General features: G+C 28.6%; 1 protein-coding gene and 1 pseudogene across 2 annotated transcripts; both read right to left on the bottom strand.

The window, feature by feature from the left end:
• Positions 1 to 9793: 9793 nt before the first annotated feature.
• Positions 9794 to 13067, bottom strand: LOC143151361 (facilitated trehalose transporter Tret1 pseudogene; annotated as a pseudogene). The gene is made up of 2 exons (XR_012993302.1): positions 12955 to 13067; positions 9794 to 11658 (listed from the first exon to the last, which is right to left on the bottom strand). The product of XR_012993302.1 is annotated as a facilitated trehalose transporter Tret1 pseudogene (transcript).
• A 130-nt stretch (positions 13068 to 13197) lies between these two features.
• On the bottom strand, positions 13198 to 16598 carry L(2)41ab (lethal (2) 41Ab). Its single transcript, XM_076320546.1, has 8 exons — positions 16467 to 16598; positions 15654 to 16276; positions 15164 to 15407; positions 14682 to 15092; positions 14095 to 14616; positions 13746 to 14033; positions 13519 to 13677; positions 13198 to 13450 (listed from the first exon to the last, which is right to left on the bottom strand). The coding sequence occupies exons 1-8, from the start codon at positions 16596 to 16598 to the stop codon at positions 13223 to 13225; spliced, it is 2607 nt and encodes an 868-aa protein (XP_076176661.1). The 3' UTR covers positions 13198 to 13222.
• Between the last annotated feature and the right edge of the window lie 623 nt (positions 16599 to 17221).

Below are 17221 nucleotides of genomic sequence, written 5' to 3'. Positions count from 1 at the left end.
TAAATATTTTATTTTCCTTTTTTATAGTAATTTAGTATTACTATTAATTATTACTAATTAAAAATAGTACAGCATTTGTAAATACCAACATGCAGAAATTCGCAAAGAAATTATTATACAAATTATTTAATATATCCAACACCATTTTAAAACTGATTTGATGTCTAATATTCAAATTACTAAGTATAGTAAAATAAGAATATGGTTTAGGATCAAGTATGTTTCTTATTTTCACTAAGTATTAGGTATACTTGGTCAAATCTATTTGCATAATTATAAATTTCCTACTTTTCAAACAATAAAATATTATTGGTAGTAGTAAATCTTTCCAACACTTCTGTACCTGAAAAATCAAAAATATATGTCATATATTATAAAATAGAATCAAGTATGTTCTTTTAAATCATTGAGTGATGGTTTTATTTGAATAAGAGTCAAGAAATAAGAATAATAGTTTTTAATATAATTTATATGCAAATGTATTTCCATATTTACAAATTCAAATTTTCTAGACAATGACATGCAGGTATTAGAAGAACTTTTTGCAAATCCTCTACTAGAAACATTAGATTTCGATAAATTTATTACATTTTTTATTTTGATTTATATAAAAAATTGAATATTAAATATATATATTCCAAATTAACTTGCAATACATGTATAAAAAACGAATATTAAAGCAAATATTATTATTTCTTAAATAAGTCATGCAAACTGACTTATTATATTTAGTCTTAGAGTTAATTTATTACTGTTATCTAATTTAAATTAGTGAGTAATATACTCACTGTGATTATAAGAACAAATATTCTTATAATTCTATTGGTTAGTAATTCAGTGTATATTTCTTAGAATGAATTTAAAAAATATTTATTCAAAACGAATGATTTATAAATTAGGTTTATAAATCTATAAATTATAAATTAGGTTTCTTTCTCATTGGGAAATCATTTTTTGTGATTATTAGTATTTGAAAAAATCAGTGAATCAAATACAAAATTTGATAATTGCAAAATTTAATGAACAATTTTGTTATGTGAAATTTTATTATTTACAAGTCTCCATGCTTTCTGTGGTTTTATTACACTTTGTAAAGGTTTGTGCATATGATACAAAAGAATTAATTATAATTTGGTTTATTCATTATACTCCAAGGATAAAAGTGTTTGAAAGTTTGTTGAATTTATCTTACAAATTTAAAAAAAAGAACAAAACAATGTAAGATTTTCGTTCAAGTTCTCCCATTCTGTAGCATGACAAATTTTTAGAAAAATCTCAAGCATTTTAATTACAAAGCCATTTATTAGGGAACTTTATCTAATTTTTTAATTAAAAATCCAAGTTGCACATAATAAACAAACCTCAAAATACTGGTTGTGTATGATTATACTTTTATAAAGTAGTATAACTGTAATATGAATATATAAATATATTACAATTATGCCCATATTTTTTCAAATTTTTTAATTTGGTTCGTTGTAGTTAAACAAAATTAAAAATCAACCTTTTCATTGCCCTTTGCATGTTAGCATAACTTATATGTATGTCGAACAATTCTTAGACTAATTGTTTGTTTATATTCATTAAATATTCTTTGTAATTCCTAACAATATAACAATAATCAATATTTATTTACAAATGTCTTAAGAATATTTTAAAAATATTTTATCTTTGATACATAAAAATAATTTTGAAGTGCTTTTTAGGCCACGGTTTCTGTTATCAAGTATTCTGAAAAATTATATGATAAAGTACCATTCGGCTATGAGAAGAAGTCACAGTGTGCTTATATCTTCACTCCGTCTATAGTCCATTGCTGCTCCTGCGATCACAAACAAGAAACACCGTTGGCCGAAGACAGTGACGAAGACCGACCGCGGCGATCCCAAGTTCAAGTGAGAACAAATTTGTAGCAAGGTGCATTGGTGTAAGCTCCTAATAGGGCGTCAAATATTCATAAACAGAATAATTTGTTTACGGTTTAGGTACTACCACTAATTCGATAAATTGCTCGTATTGAAAAAATGAATACAATTTAATATGCGTAATGATAAATTATTTTGAAAATTATTTATAGCGAAAAGAATTAATTTGTATTTATTAAAAATAATATAAATCCGCTTAATTCATTTCTATCAAGATAAACTCTATATAATTAGCTGCATCGGATTCTTATGATTCGACTGATTCAGACGGCAGTAGCTTCTCAGAGAATTTGTAATGTAAGGAAATGTGAAGGTTATGCTTGTTTTAATTTTAGTATGAGTTGTTTTTGTGTAAATTGTATTTATTATATTATTTTTAATAAACACAAATTAGTTTTTTCCGCTATAAATAATTTTTAAAATAATAATGATTATTACGCATATTAAATTGTATTCATTTCTTCATTACGGGAAACTTATTGAAACAGTGATAATATTTAAACAGGAACGAAAATCATTCTGTTTTCTTAATAGCTAACATTTGAGTAGAAGGCTATGCCAATGCTGCAGTATTCTCTCTGACTCAGTTCCGTTATTGCCATTGATCTTCGTTGTCGTCTTCGTGCCAATGGTGATCCTTGCTTGCGATCGTATGAGCGGTAATGGACTATAGGAGGAGCGAGGATGTAAACACACTGTGTCTTCTTTTCGCAGCTGAATGGTACATCAATTAACACTGGTTCCGATGAAAGATTTTTCCGATATAAAAAAAGGTCTTACAATGAATACCAACGAAAATTATATTTGAGTCAAAAGAAGATATCATTGTGTAATATTTTCACAGAGTGCACACCACACGTTCATATTGTTGAAGTGTTTGGCCTCTTCTTTTGTTTGTTAACCATAATGATGTAGAAATCATGAAAATCACCAAGTAAGATTCAAATAAAAAATGGTTTGTAAACCCTTTTGAAATTTAGGGATATTTATAGCATCAATCGATGCTTTCGCTATAAAAAATTTTATTTGATAGAACACAAATAGACCGTTCATGCCTGCATTAAAAGTCAAATATACTTAGCTGTTTACTACAGAATCAAATAGTCCGAATGTGATTATGTTTTATCTCATTTTTATCGAGAAAACGTTATCAATTTATTGATAATACTTCCATTGTCATTATATTAAAAAATACGTATCTTTTCGTCACGTAATATCTTGATGTACTCAATTCAAAAATAATTAGCGTAACATTTGAGTGATAACAATTCGGATACGACCTAATTTAGTCTTATTTTTATTGGAAGAACTTTATCAATCCATTAATAACATTCTTGTAAAAATAACTTGAAAAATAAAATATTAGTATGCATTAGTGTAAATTTTATACTTACAAAATTGATCGTACATTAACGTTCGTAAATAATACAAGCGGAAAAATACATAGAAACGGATATATTGAAAAATAAAGCACAATATGTATTTTATTTGTACATCTTAGAACATAATTTGTTAAAAAATTTTTAAATAAAATGGACTCTTTAGTTACTTTTAATAAAAAACTTGAAAGTATCATATAACTTCTTTTCGTGACACATAATTGAGAGTACACACAACTATTTTCACGTTATATGAGTTCTAATTGTTCAGATGTTGATACTGCTTGAAGGGGAAAGTCCCGCAATACGTTTTCAAGCTGTGGTTGTTATGCAACAAAAAACAAATGACAATATGTTGTGCATAAATCGGTGACAAATTACAAGATGAAAACTAAGAGGAAGCAAACTAATATTTCAATATGAAATGTTCAAGGGAAATCCTTACGCGAGATAGGTGGAATAGTTAGTAGAATATTTTGTCGGCCTGTTCGATTTGAAAACCGTTTCGACACTTTTGCTGTATGCTTTCTTCTTCAGAAATGTCTACAGAATCTAATTCTGTATATAGTTTTCGTTCTAGATATAGAACTTTTCGTAAATATGCAAAAATAATTTGTAAGAACTACGTTCATCGGCACTTTTTTAAACTTTGACGGTCATTTGTAACTATTTAGGACCAGCAAAAATTAATAATTTCTATACCATTAGATTTGGAAAACTCTCCTGTATCATATAAGATCAAACCAAAATTCCTATCGTTTTTAATTCCCACGTAATACCTCATTCTTATTAAAAATCTTGGATTTTTACAAAAATGTGTGTTTTTTGAAAACTGAGAGTGATAGAGCAATTTTGCTTCCGGATTCGTGTTTAAAACCGTAAAGAGTATAAGAATCATCCAATGGATGTTATAAATAGAAATTCATGTTGCACTGTGTTATTAAAACGAAAGGATACGCCACAAAGTATTAATAGTGTTGCTTGTTAATAGTTATAAATAGTTAAATGAATGAAAGCTGTACACTTTATTTTATGTCACGAAAATAAGTATACTTTTAAGTTTTTTGTTAAAAATAATCAAATAAGGTTATTAATTAGTTTTGAATATATCCATTAACATAGTGTACGCTAACATAAGTGTACGCTCAATTGTGTAAGTAACTGTACCTATTGTGGAGATGTTAAAAATGTACGTGGTCGTCAGAAGTGCAGAAATTTCGTAGTGATAAGACAATTTCTAGGGCCTGAATTTCAAGTACAATTAGGCAAATGGAATGTTAATATTTCTGGCAGCTATTCCTAAAAAATAGCAAGTACGAAGTGTAGTATCGGATTTTCGGCGTCCGCTTAGGCTTGCTTCGAGCGTAGGCCTAAACAAGATAACGTGCGCGGTTGGACTCGAGTTGAAGTAAACATTTAGCGCCGATCGGCTCGCTAGCTTTCCTGGAAGGCACGAGTATCCTTTACAAAGGGTCTTGTGCGACGACCGAGCGTGAGAATGCATGGGGATGAAAGGAAATACATGTGGTTCGGAGAAAGTGAAGAGTGTTTAGAAAAGACGGGTGATTGGGATGGCCGAGCGTGGCCGAATGTCTGAAGTGAGAGAGACTGAGGATTGGAATGAAAGAGAATGAATGGGAATGACTATATAGAGCGCGAGAAGAACGTAGGAACACAGTATGATATATAATAGTATGACAAAGTATGACGACGAGAGTATGTCCGAAGAGTGTGTCGCGGACGGTATGACTAAAAAGACGATAAGACGAGACAACTAAAAGACGTATCCAGCGAAACTAACCACTGACACTACATCTAACACTACCATCATTGTAATATATAATATTATTAAATATACTTTAATATACCACATCAGAGCAATAGTTATTTGGGGGCTCGTACGGGGATAAATCATTCAAAAGGATCTCTCCTCCAGAGATCCAAGTGATAAGAGGAGAGAACGAAACAACAGAAGTGATCATATGAATCCAGATTTTAAACAGTCTGGGATAGTGTCACAGTGATACGCGTACGGCTTCGCTTCCGAGTGCGGCGATGGAGTGCTTGGAACACGATTCTTCAATTTAAGGGATTAATATATTATGTACTAGTTCGTTTTCCTTTAAAGTATAGTAAAAGTTAGATAACTGTAAGAAACGATGTACGGCATAATTGTCTGTTGTTTATTCTCACCACTAAGGAGGATTCTTCTTGATATGTTACGAAGCTCTACGGTCGAACAATGTAATGCGATTCGAGCTCAAATATCAGTGAAATACGTAACACTAATTCGTCGAGTATCTTTTTATTTGTACAGTATTGTTTCATTATATCATTCTTTGCCGCGACGAGTGCGACAGACTGCGAGTGAACGAGGCGGCACATGACAGTAGCAAACCATAAAGGGGCGCTCAAGTTTCAGCGGAAAGTTTTAAGAAAAAGTTATTTAAATTTAAAAAATTGTAATAAATTGCACTATTACGATTATTATTGCAATTGCGTGTATTATTGTAGTTAAATTATTATTAAATTATCTTGGGCCGGAAAAGAACCTCATTAACGATAGATAGGAATTTTTAACAAGTTGAGCGCGACGAGAGGAACTATTTTCAATTTAGCAGAGCAGTATCACATCTGTATAGAAACAGTTTGGCGCATTCAACGTGAAGAAAGTAAATGAAGAAGCTACACAGCTAAAGGAATCCATAAATTAAAATTAAAAGAAAGAAGGACATGTATGTAGTCGATAAAATAATAATATATGGAAATATAATATATGATGTTAGTAATCGTTAACGCTGTTAGAAAGATCAGTTGATTTCTTAAAGATATGCTACAATAATAATCGCGTCGCTGGCTACGTCGTACTGCCTTTAGCGTTCGAAATCAAAATACTCCTATTCAGGCCGGTGGCCTTTCTTATCCTAATTTTCGGGGCTTACGTGACCCACGTCACGAGGCTTGGATTGTCGTGGGGGGTGCGCTTGAGGCGCCGGTCGGACGCCCTAATCCGCAGGTGTTCGCCAAGGCACTAACCAGACGATGGACCTGCGTTATGTCCGTTGTTAGTTACTCAGCAGCTCCCTTGGCTGGTGCCTCGTCCGATACAACCCCACGTGCAGAGTCGCTGGTACTTTTGCTCGTTCCCACGCTTTCTCTTCCGCGCAAGGATGAATCCTTGCTTGCGCTCCACATGCAGTTTTGAGGATTTGGAAAACCGCCTTAACACATGAAAACTGCCTTGTTCGTTTTAGAACAGCGGACAATAAAAAATCTACTCACGGATTTACTATCACAGGAAAAAGTATCGGAAATAGAAAATTAAATTGGAATATCGTCTTTATTTAATGCCAATAGAGGCTGGTTAATGAAATTTGATAATCGTCACAATATAAGATTAGTTATCAAAGTTGTCAAAAACTTGAGTGAACTTTAGGGTTTGCCACCGTCATGTGTCCTCTCGCTTATTCGCAGTTTGACATACTCGCCGCGCAACTACAAATACAGTGGAGGGGATAGAGAGACTACTTACAACGAAACACGATTGACAACTTATAACGAGACAATACTGTACCTTTTAAATGAAACTCTGGCCAATATATTTGTGAATTCTTTTCTGATTAAAATAAGGTCAAGGTCAATAGAATTTGATGAATTAAAAATTTCAATATATACTATAAACGATATTTAATGGATTATTAAATAAGTAAATATAATTCAAATTATAACGTGTTTAGTTTGAATTTAATCAGAAAGCCTTCACAAATATAGCGGTAGAAATTTTATTGAAAAAAAAAAAAACAAAAATAAAAAAGTTTCATTATTGTTTTGGTATTGTCTTATTGATATTTTTTTTCGCCTCGACTCTGGAACATCTTTTTTTTCACTTGTCCTTATCTACATTCGGCACAAACAAAGGGGAACTTCGAACAACAGTCTTAGCCGTATCGGGTTTAAAAATTAATATACACCCGTTAGATAAGTTTCTGACTTACGTACCGATTTTTATACTGTTATTCAATTTTTATTGCATTCATTAAAATCAATTTTCCTTACGATTGGTACATTTTTTTTATATATAATTTGAACAATTCAATATAGTTTGTACCACAAGGTTGCGATTACATCATTTTTTACATTTGCACGTTACTACTTTTTAAATCCAACGAAAAACATTTAATTTTTCATTATATATTGACGTGGTTATTAAAAAATCTATTGAGAAACATTATTAATCTACTTGTACGATAATTAATTCTTCTATTTAGTTCATATGTTAATAAAATGTTTTCTATCAAAGATCGTTACAGCATACTGGACTCTGATTTTAATCGATTTTACTTACATATTTTCAGTTTCTGGATATTTGGTTTTCTAATTAAAAATTGAGGCGTAAAAAATTATTTTTAAATATTTATAGTAAATAAGATTTCACTAAATTTTGTTGTTGTTAGAGAAAATAGAAACATAATCAGGGTGTTTTAAAATGTGTTTAATAGAATTGTTGGTAATGTCCTGTCTCCAAACGTAAACAACGATTAATCAGTCAAGTCGTCTGCCTACAAATTGGACTTTAAATCTTTAGAAGACGACTAAAGACTTCTTTTTTGACTTGCTAAAGTTGTTTGAAGCTGTGTTGGGATACTGCTGAATATCTTTCATTAGGAATTCGGATATAAATGTATGTATATGGTAATGAGAATGAAGAAATAAACAGAAATTATTATACATAAATCAATATCACATGTATTTCAATTTATTTTTATTTTCCTTATATCTCCTTACTACATTTCTAAAACATAAAGAAAGTTATGGTTATGTTACGGTATGATACGTTGCATCAGTGGCTAAGGAGTCCCTACCATCTAAAAACCCAACTAACTCGAAGTAATCTAACGCTGGTAATGTTATGATTAATCCGGCAGTATCCTACATTGGTTCGAATAGGGTGGTCAGATAATTTATCTTTATGCTTCCTCTTCTTCTCGCATCTTGTCAGCCTTAAATCCCTTTTCGTTACAGCCATGGATGTTGTCTTTGACTTAGCAGTTGCGATGAAGTGGGGTAAAATAACGAATGTTCTTTTTAAATACTACGGTGCACAAATGGCTGAATATGGTATACCTAGGCAGATTCATGGAATAAATGAGAACAGATAGGTAGAAGAGAAGTCAAAGCTGGAAAAATGCAAGAAGAAGAGAAAGCATAAAGATTTCATCTGGTTACTGACTGAAATGTTGAGCTCACCGATACCCGGCTCTTGCATTAGTAGTGATGAGAAAAATTTAATATGGCGCTGTGTAGTCTGGAATGTGCGGCGGGTCAGTACATTGTAGTCTTATCTAAAATTACGTATTTTGTTTAACACCTTCGAAGCTCTTGCTGAGCCAAGAAATAGTAAAAGTAAAATGGATCGTTACAATATAGATTGTTAATTCTTTGACATCGAATTTATCAAGTTTACGCTAACATAATATTGTATTGCTGTCATCGTAATGTAATTTTCAAATTTTCTTTGGTAAAAATATAATTAGTGAGTATAAAAAGTATTCGTAGATCGAAGAATATCAAAGGAAATTATGTGTAAGTCTTTGTATAATTATAATGTATATTATTAACAATGGCAGTTAATATTACTATGATCAGTAATGTTAAAAATCAAGCATTATTAAAGCTATTAGGAGATACTGGGTAAAAGAAATGTAGAAATTACCATAAGAGTAAGGAAAGTAATTATAAACTTACATAATCAATGTAAAAATCTTTCTAAAATCTCCCAATTTGTTAGTAGGCCACGATTAATAATACAAAGACATAATTGGTCGATATAAAACAGTGTAAAATAATACAAGAAGTGAGTATATATGAAAATTAGATTTTTTGATCATATTCAACGAGTTCTTATTTGCATATTTAAAAAATATCCTAAACTAATTGTAAGTGCAAGTAAAATACTAAATGAGCTTAACAGTTTGATAAATGTCAACATTTCAGTTTGTCCTGTTACGAATTTTTTATGAAAACATAAATTTGAATAATATGCAGAAAATATTTTATTAATAAACAAAATAAAAAAAAAAAGAAATTACAATTCATGAAAACTTACAGAAATATAGCCACGAATTACTGAAATTGTTTAATTTTTACAGATGAAAGTAAATATATAATATTTCTTTGAAATAAATTTTAAGAAACATGATAAAAGAAAAATGGTACAAAATTATACTGAAAATAACATTGAAGTTGATTAATCTAATGCCAAAAAAGTGTGAGGCCATTATTAAATATTTTTAAATATGCAAATATCTGATTTTTTTTACATGAAATTTGTTCTAGACACTTATAGAGATAGGTATAAATTGTTTGTATTAAAAAAGTTTATTAATAAACCAACTAAGGTACATAAAGTTTTCTTTGAAATTACTCACCGTACAAATACTTTTTTACATTTACTGTATCTGCTAATATTTTTTTAGTATTTTACAAATACTTAAAAAGAGTAACTTAAGGCTATATTTTACTATAATTTTGTGTTTTCATAGATAAATCATAAAAGATAAAAATCATTCTTTAAAAAAGCACAAAGGGGAAAAATATTTCAAACAAATTGTTTCTGTTGTATTTGTGTTTTAACATGTTTAATACTTAATTCTCTCAATGGTGCCTCTATTTATGCATCACTGTGTCCCATATTTATGAAAATGTAAATATGTTAACTCTGTGCTTTTCTTCATAAATAAACATACTAATTAATATTTGTACAAAACCCATTTTTTGCTTTGTTTTTTTTTCATATAAATGGTGTTTTGAACAAACTTTTGAATTAACATTATAAATAAATAACAGTATACAATTAAAAATAAATTTAAATCTATAATTAATCTTACAAATAATTTTTAATAATCATGAGCCTCTAAATTCCCTCTGAATCTCTTCCAAAGATTTGCCTTTAGTTTCAGGAACTAAAAAGAATACAAAGAAAATACCAAGAGCACAAATTCCAGAAAATAACCAAAATGCACCACTGGTATCAATTGCCATTTTCAGATTGGTATAAAATTTTGTTATAATGAAAACCATTAACCAATTCAAGAGACTGGCACTACTTGCAGCTAAGCCCTTCACTTCTGGTGCAAAAATTTCACCCAACATTAACCATGGGATAGGACCAAAACCCAAAGAAAACATGACCACAAATACACATATGGAGCTTAGAGGTAACCATTTAATTGAATTGGTATCCTGTCCAATTTCAAAAAGGTAGAAATAAACTCCCAGTGCAAAAGATGTTAGACACATAAATATTATAGATGCTAATAGTAATATTCTTCTACCTAAACGATCTATAATTAGGGTGCTCACAAAAACAGCTAGTACTTGCATTACACCTACAATAATAGTGGAGTAACTAGGTTCTAAATCACTGCTAGCTTGATAAAAAATATCACTAGCATAGAATATAATAATATTTATGCCACTAAATTGTTGGAAAAACATAAGACCATAAGCAACTACAAAACTTTTTAAGATTGCTTTGGATTTAAGTAAAGTTAGGAAAGAAATTTTTTTGTTTTTAGTTTCCTCCAATACCTTTCGTTGATTTTGTAACTCATTGTCTATATTATATTGAACACCACGTAGTTTAATTAAGCTTTTCCTGGCTGACAATTCATTACCCTTTATTAAATAATAGACTGGTGATTCTGGCATGAATATAAAAACTATAAAAAAGATAAGTGACATAGTGACAGATAGAATAGACAGTACACGCATATCCACAGCAACTCCTCCAAAAACATATGATAATAGAATGCCTACAGTAAGAAGTAATTGAAAGTAAGACCCAAGAATTCCGCGAATGTCATTTTCAGCTATCTCTGCTGTATACAATGGTGCAAGTACACAAAAGGCTCCAACACTTATACCAGTGATAAATCTACCAATACCAAACATAAGAACAGAGTTAGCAAAAATGATGACTAGCCAACCTATAATAAAGGGTATCACCATAAAAAGCATTAAATACTTTCTTCCTATTATATCAGTCAAAATGCCAATAGGAATACTTATTGCTACTGCCCCAAGTGCACTTAGCGATCCAATCCATGAAAATTCATGGGGATTAATTTGAAACCCATACAGAGATTGTAGGTATTTTCCATCAGGACCAGCTGAAGCAGTCCATGCCAGTACCATGCCAGATGCCAATGCTCCAAGAGTTGCTGATAAACTAGCAATATATTGGAGTAACTTCTTAGCTGGTACAATTTGATCCATAGTGTTGGAAACTAAGGTTTGTTGTGAGATTCCCAGATTGTTTTCATTCATTTTGTTAAAATTATTCTATTAAAAACCTAAAAGTAATTAGACTAATCTTAGTTATAAATAATTATTTATTCTTCTTATAGCAGAGAAAAATAATTATTATAATGTAATTTTATTTTATATAAAATAATTTTAATTTATATAATTCTAAAAATTTTTCTGTTTTAATGGGGCAGGACTGTTTGAAATTTTGAAAAAATTGATTTTTTCTTGTCTTAAATAGTAGTTTGAAATCTTATGAATAAAATGTGAAAGGTCCTAGTCTTTAAAAAAATCTATTTTTAGAGGTACGAAGAGCGCAACAAATACCTATACATGCGTGCCGCAATGCCTTGGTCTACACATCTCAAATACAAATAGCTGCCAATTGAACAATTTTCATAAAAATCAAATTATTTTAACGTCAAATCCTAGAAAATATAGTATAGTTTCTGGCAGTTTTTAAAATTTTTGTTGCACCTCATTCTGTTTGGCTGGAATCGTATATACCGTTAGACCATATCGAAAAATAATCGTTGAAAGTAATAATGTTACGAATGCAAACAAGGATCATTTTTTTTTTTAAATTATCGCTGTTTTTTATAGTTTATACTATTGTAAATTAAACGACAAAAACTTATATCAACAACAAGTATATATATATATATATAATATATTATAAATCAATACCAAAGCGAAAGTATATATATATATACTTATATAAGTAATTATATATATATATATAATTATTATTTAAGTATATATATATATATATATATATATAATTATTATTTAAGTATATATATATATATATATATATATACTTAAATAATAATTATATATATATATATAATTACTTATATAAGTATATATATATATACTTTCGCTTTGGTATTGATTTATAATATATTATATATATATATATATACTTGTTGTTATTATATATATATATATATATATATATATATATATATATATATATATATATATATATATACTTTTTAACGCGTCAAGTAGTCCTGCCCCCTTAAGAAAGCACTTCTAAAATGTGGAAATACAAAATAATGAAATAAAAAAAATTTAATTTATTTCTTTTTACTCCGATTTTAAAGTACCGCTAGAATTGAAACTGAATTTTTATTTAGACGAAATTCGTTTATGATTTTGGATCATGAAAATTATGCGTTACTAACATATGAAATATTTACTCTTTATTGTATGAATAATGTTAAAATGTCACAGTTTATCAAAGAAATGCGTTAGTACCGAAATGTTGATAACATAGTAATAGTAGACTACTTAACAATAATATTCTATGGTTGTATTTTATGACTTTTATTACGTACCGCGTTAATTGAATGGAAAATTGATGAAATATTTAAATGGTGAGAGAAATCTGTTCGTGTTGCAAGTCCAGTTGTACGTTACGAAATACAATACTTGCGGACACAACGTAATCATTACCTTGACAAGTATTCAAATTTCTTATCAGCGATATGGCTGAGTACGGATTAATTTTGATTTAATCGGCATAAATGTTTATTACATGTACTTCACTGCCAAACGCCAAATACTAACCATACGTTTATCTTATCGTATATATCTATTAATTTCTTAAAGAATTTGCAAGAGTAATAGAATTTTCCGTAAACTGACTCGTAACATCGGAAAGTCATGATTAGTTTTTTCTATTATATGTTTTAAGTATTGTCGATAAGTGTTTTCTATTTTTATATTTTCTTCTATTACATTTTCACTCTTGTAAATCATTTTATAAGTACCACTTTTTATATTTTGAAATTGTTTTACTTTTCTTTGTTTAAGGACTAAGCTATGCAGATTCTGAAAATGATCGTAAACAATTAAATTATTGGAGTTTTGTTAACAATATAATAAAATTCAAGACATACATGGTATTTTAAAGTTTCCAACTGTTCGATATCGTTTTCTATATTAGAAATGCATTCTTTTACATTTTGTAAATCTTGTTTGCACTTTGTTAAATTATTATCTGTGCTGTTTATTTGACTTTTCAATTGTTCCACTCTATCTTCAGTTTGTTTGGTTATCTGTTAATTCCAAAAAGTATGTTTTCAATCATTTATTAAATAATTAATTAGATACAAATAATATTTACCGTTAAAAATTGCTTGATTTTTGTTCGTTGATCAAATAAACGTTTGTGCATTATAAGTTTTTCATTATGTAGTTCTCTTGGATTTTTTTTAAGCTTACCAATTACTTTGTTTACTATAATATCTCTCCTTCCTATACAGAGTTCCATATCATGAATTAATTTTTCTTGAATTCTTCTTAAATAAGAAAGTCTCATTTCCATTTTATGTATTTCATTTTTCATTGGTGCTACGCCGCCCGCACTGCGTTCTTCTTTTATTTGTTTTATTGTCTCTTGCAGTAATTGTACCTTAATTACATAATTGTTATATTAAATGTAAGTAACAATTTTTAAGAAATATATTAATTACCTTTTTTTCCCATGATAAACTCTCTTGTTGTAAAGATTTTAATTCTTCTTTTAATATAATTTTTTCAGTACATAAATTTCTTAAATTACTTTGCAATTTTATAAGTTCTAATTTCAATTCTTCAAAAGATAAAATACATTCATTTTTTATTATGCAATTTTTGTCTTCCAATTCCTCTCTCAAATCTTTTTGTACCACTAAATCTGCATTTATATGTGATACTTTTTGTCTAAGAGAAATTATAATCTTGTTTGTACTTGCTTCTTCTTTTGTAAGCATTTCTAATGCATACTCTAATTTAACATTTTTTTGTTCCATTATCATGATTTCTTTGTCAAAGAGATTTATTTCCTGTAACTGTGATTCTTTCTCTTGACTCAATGAAACCATAAAACCTTGTTGACGCATCCAGAACTGCTGTGCTTTTTGAATATTCTGTATAAGTTCTTGAATATTCTTTTCTAAACTAATAATTTTTAAATCTTGTGGACTCAAATCTTCACCATCAATGTTTGGTGCAATCTGAAATTATTTGTTCTTAGAAAATTGTATTTTGAATTGAATAATAAAAATAAAAAATGTAGAACCTGTTTAATAAGTTTATTTATTCCAAGAAGTTTTCTTTGCTTTCTTTCAATTGTAGTTTCATATTTTCTTATTTCTTTTTGTAATTCATCTATTTGGTTTGCTTTTCCTCCATTTTTTTGCAAAAGTTCTTCTAACTCTGTTTTCTGATTTATAGTCAGATTTTTAAGCTTTTCTAGTTTCAAACAACTATCTCCATATAAATTTTCTATACGTGCAACTGTAATTTCATGTTGTAACATAGTATTTTTTGTATTTAATAATAACTCATTTACATATTGTGCTGTTTTATCACATACAACTTTTTCTTCCAATTTTTTAATCATTGTGTCTTCTAAATTATTCTTTTTGCCAAAACTGATTTCAAACTTTTTATTTGCTTGTTCTGCTTCGTATAAGCAGTTCTGATATTTCTGAAAAATTACCACTTTGCAATATTAATTGAGTAACACTATATTTAAGAGATATCAAATATTGAACATACAGTAAAAATAATATTGTAATCACACTGTGTTTGCTCATCAACTTTTGTCAAATTTAGTAATTGCAATTCAATGTCTGCAATTTTTTCATTGTACATTGATATTACTTTTGATATGATTTGAACATCATTTTCTAGACGAAAAAGTACAGATGTCAAATGTTCGTTGATTTCAGTCTCCTTTTCTGTTTCTTTTTTAACTTTATGTATTTTCAATAACAGTGCATCACACAATTCATGCGCTTCTCTAAGAAATACACACTACATTAAATGTGAAATTATATTATACATTTTCACATGTTATTTTTCTAAAAAAAAGTTATTGATAAATCTAATCAAAATTTAAAATTAATTTTTGAAAAATTATAAAAATATTTTTAGAATTAAATACATCCAACAATTATTCAAAAGTATATTAAATTATTTATACTTCCAAAGACTATATACTTATATACTTACTACCAGATAAGATTTAATTTATAATAATACTTACCCTTGTTTAGAACATAACTGGTTGTAAAAATTATTCCGTTTACAAATATTAGCTATAATAGACTTCCATGTATTATGTAAGTCTTTGTGTTCTGCATGTAGGGTTTCTAAATCTGTATTTACATCGATTATGACTCTACTACTATTTTCTTTTTCTCTGTCTTTAATTTGTACTTGTTCATCTAAATATGCTATCTCTGCTTCAATTCTCCACACTTCTTCCTTTAATCGATATAAAATAAAATCTCGTTGCTGTTTCTTATTCATTAACATTTTCTGTCTCTTGGCATCTTGTGATGATATCTGTTTTGATTTTTTAAAATAATCATTTAAATCTTCTTCCCATTTAGACAAGTAACTATAAAAAGCCAGCAAGGTTTTTAATTCTTGAGAAAATTTTTCTTTTTTCTTTGTTTCTTCCTTTAATTTACAATGATTTTCTTTTAAAACTTCTTTAGCAGCTTCTATATTCTGATATCTTTTTTCACTCAGCAATGTGATCGTTGTCAGTGCTTCCATATATTGTAGAATTGTTGTATGTTGATGATCAATTTCTTGTTGAATTTGATATAAATATAGACCTTTTGATTCTAATTCTTTTTCAGCTTGTTTTATCGATGCTTCCTAAAAATATGTAATTAAAAGGAGATATTATTGGTGTAGAAATATTATTCATGTTATAAAAAATAAATTAGTATGTTACAAGAGTTAAGTAAAAATCATAAAGGTTCCAACAAATTATTGCAAATATTAAATGAATGTCACTAAAAAAAGAATTATGAATTTCCAATGTTTTATGTTACAAATTTCTTACAGTTGTAAATATATCTTCTGAAAGTCTATTATTAACATCTGTTAAATGTGCATGGAGCGTTTTTTGAAATTTATTCATTAATTTGTCATTAGGATCAAGAACATTTAATGTAGATGTTTCAATCAAATCCATTTTAATAATTTTTATTATACAATTTTTGGTTATTTAAGAAATTATTCTTCTATGATTAAGAAAGATAGAATATAAATGATAAAGTTATAAACTATTTGGGCTTTTTACAAATTTCGGATAACTTTCGGATTACTACTGCGAACTATTGACATATCAATTCTATTCAAATCAGCACGGTTCCCATGACAACACACATAAGCTGCAAGTATTAATCGGTTCCTAGTAAGGGAAAACGTACAACGAGCGTCAATATAAGGTTAACATTAAAAATTTTCAAATTCTCTTTGAAATAACTTAAAAGGTATAAAAGAAAACAGGAAAAAGATGTATGATATTGAAAGCTCAATTTGTCTTCTATAAAAAACATATACTTTTATTAGTGATAAGTTAACAGTAAACAAATTTATAACGCAAAGAACAAGAAGTCCCTATGTCTTCAGTCAATGTGAAGTTAACACCCCTATTTTTATTTTGGCAATTATGACTATTGTAATAAATTTTTATTATGTTTGCATCACTGTTTAGTAATATGACTTTGTGGCGTCCCCGTGCTTTGTTTCCATATCATAATATCGCAGAAGGAGATACTATATGTGTAATTTCGAAATAAGTAAGCAAACAAC

This window comes from Ptiloglossa arizonensis, chromosome 9 (assembly GCF_051014685.1).
Source record: "Ptiloglossa arizonensis isolate GNS036 chromosome 9, iyPtiAriz1_principal, whole genome shotgun sequence".
NCBI lineage: Eukaryota > Metazoa > Arthropoda > Insecta > Hymenoptera > Colletidae > Ptiloglossa > Ptiloglossa arizonensis.
Note: the sequence above shows the minus strand (reverse complement) of the source record. Positions and strands in the feature narration are given on the sequence as shown.